This window comes from Austrofundulus limnaeus, unplaced genomic scaffold, assembly GCF_001266775.1.
Source record: "Austrofundulus limnaeus strain Quisiro unplaced genomic scaffold, Austrofundulus_limnaeus-1.0 Scaffold1957, whole genome shotgun sequence".
In the NCBI taxonomy this organism is placed as follows: Eukaryota; Metazoa; Chordata; class Actinopteri; order Cyprinodontiformes; family Rivulidae; genus Austrofundulus; species Austrofundulus limnaeus.
The window spans coordinates 29083-31818 of record NW_013954359.1 but is presented as its reverse complement, the minus strand read 5'-3'; the positions used below and the strand labels follow the sequence as shown (position 1 = coordinate 31818).

The window sequence follows — 2736 nt, the reverse complement described above, 5'->3', positions numbered from 1 at the left end:
CTGAAGAATGGAGGAGTGTCAGAGGTGAGCTCATTTCAACTGCTTTTTACAACGCGGTCTCATTTCCGGACTCAATAATTTTGCTGATATTGCAGTTAAAATACATAGGTAAAATATTTATCCGAGTATAGTACTACCCCCCAACTTTATGGATGATTTTATGAATTTAATTTTACGTATTGTACTTGAATAAATATGGTAATTGAACTGAAATTGGGAACATATGTTTTGATCTTTCTTTAACCAGGCAGATCCCACTGACATCATCGTCACACATCTCTTTGCAAGGGAAGCCTGGGCCTTCAGGCAGCCTGGGGTCCATGTTTTTCAGAACCCTTTTGCTGAGAGGCWACAGTGCTAACAACTGAGCCATCCTGCTGCTGCTGTACAGACCTGCTGGTAAGAATGATGTGTAACCTGCRTCAGAGGTGACACAGTTAATCTATCCATCATGTCCTGTCTCATTACACAGGCAGTTGTACTATAAAGAAGGAATAATGTGGTGTGTCTTTAAACGAATCCTGACAAAGTAAATCCATTTCACAGTTTTCGAGTTTTGTTACCTGTTGGACAACAGAAACTAGGCTCAGGGTTCTGGATGATTCCACAGGTCTCAGAACACACAAACCAAATGAATATGAGTGTGGAACTTACTCTCCTGTCAGAGTCCACTGAGCTGGTCATGGAGCTGATAGAAGGAGACTGCAGGGTCAGATCTCTTCCTGACTTCATCTGGTCTTCATCATCCTCCTGGTCTTCTCCTTTCACCTCCTCTTCTGCCTGCTCCTCCACTCTCGTCTCTATTTCTACACTAAATATTCCATCCTCCTTGCTCTCTGTATCATATGTGCTATCAGTCATTATGTCACTTTCCTCAATGTGGCTGGTGTTCTCACAGGAGGATAAGGCTGCCCATTGGTCCTCCTCTGCATCACTCTCAGGGTAAACAATGGCTAGTTTGGCCTGAAGGCAGTCACTAAGGTGATCGTTGCTAAATGCATCTGTCTTTCCAGAGTCCTCCCATCTCCAGGACTCCTGCAAGGCAGCTTCTGGAGGATCCGATGTGACAGCTGGCTGCTGAAACAAAAGGTAGTTTGGATTTTCATTAAAGAGTAGATCTGATGATGAATCTTGTTTTTTCTCTGTTAGCCATTCATCCACTGTTTCATTTTCTTCTACGTTCCCCAGGTTTTCAGTCCTTTCTTCCTCATCTCCATTTCCTGTCTGGTCCGGTTCTTCTTCACCTTTCACTTCCCATCCTCCTTCATCTWTTTCATTACAGACGTCTCTCCAACCATCATCTTGTTCTTGTCCTCCAGTCTCATCTTCAGTCTTCAAAATAAGATCTCCCTCAGCAGCCTCCTCTTCTTCCACGTGGGTCTCTGAGCAATAAAGACCCTCTAGGCTTTGATTGTTGCTACATGAGTCATGTGTTACCGGTGGTGAGGAGTTCATGTCCATGGAAACAGGATTCTCTGAATGTATAGAAGAGGAGGTGCTGGGGTGGTTGTTGTCCAAGTTACCCTCTGTGAGTTCTAGTCTGGTTCTTCTGAATCCAGCTGTAGCTCTCTGTAGAAACACAGACACAAACCAATAAAAGACAAACARCTTCTCTGGGTTTATGTTCTCACCATGTTTGTACTGTATGGAATCATCTGGTCCTAACCAGCTCATTAAACCAGGCAAGTAGAACTTACATGAACAAGGCATGACATAAAATATATTTCACCAAGTTAAAGCCTAGCAGTGCCCTTCATTAGCTTTAGCTCATATGTTGAGAATTGACAGAGATGTACATTCTATGGTCAAACTTTGAAAATACAATAATGTTCAATAAATGCTCAGTATATCACAGGATAGACTGTGTGTAGTCGAGACATCTGTTCCTACCACACCAAACCTCACAATCTGTAAATGTCATGATTTGTGTCTGTGCTAATGATTCATTCTAAGTTTTTCTGTCTTTTCCTCCTGTTTTCTTGCTCCTGCCTGCCTTTGCTCTAGTCCTCCCCACTCACACCCGATCCTCTTGTTTCTTCCCCAGGTGTTTCTTGTTTTACCTCATTAGTTCTTCCTTTATATTCTGTCATTTGTCCTCAGTCTATGTCAGATCCTTGTTTACTATTTGATGTTCCTGTTCCTGTTCCTGTTCCTGTTCCTGTTCCTGTTCCTGTTCCTGTTCCTGTTCCTGTTCCTGTTCCTGTTCCTGTTCCTGTTCCTGTCCAAAGCCCTTGTTCTTGTTTGCTGCCACGTCAGCACCTTTGTTTTTGCTTTAGTAAACCCTTTTTGCCACCTCACTCAGTCTTGCATCCTGGGGTTCAAACCAACCTAGCTCAATCATAACAGTAAAACTGACTAAGCTACAGCCTTTTCTCTGTTTGACAGTGTCAGTGAGTAGTGGCAGCCATCTTAACTAGACTGACTCCAAAAGATRATCTGTTGGTCACATTTTGAAAGTTTCAAAAAGCCCTGTCCAGTACTTCATGAAATACAGCAGTGCAACAGCTCTGTTAGTGTGGAGGTAAGATATTATCACTTCCTTTAATCTACATTCTACCCTGAATATTCTTATAATTGTTAAATAGTCTATTCCAGCTGACTGCGGCTCATTTTTGTTGGCTTGAGCAAAAAYAAGGCCTCGTCGGCAGATTGTCTGAGTTACCAGAGATTAGACATCCAGTTCAGTAAAACTATATAAGAAATCACCCTGGCTTGGTGCAGGAGTGAAGTTTTACA

At 42.6% G+C, this 2736-nt stretch overlaps 1 protein-coding gene across 4 annotated transcripts in view; it reads right to left on the bottom strand.

The window, feature by feature from the left end:
- The window catches only part of LOC106536753 (uncharacterized), a gene marked incomplete at its 5' end in the record, with an annotated part of 12828 nt that extends 11259 nt beyond the window's left edge, over nucleotides 1–1569 (bottom strand). For all 4 annotated transcript variants that reach the window (XM_014034074.1, XM_014034075.1, XM_014034076.1 and 1 more), the window contains 1 exon segment: nucleotides 655–1569. In XM_014034074.1, the coding sequence (XP_013889528.1) occupies nucleotides 655–1569 (915 nt within the window).
- Nucleotides 1570–2736: the final 1167 nt, after the last annotated feature.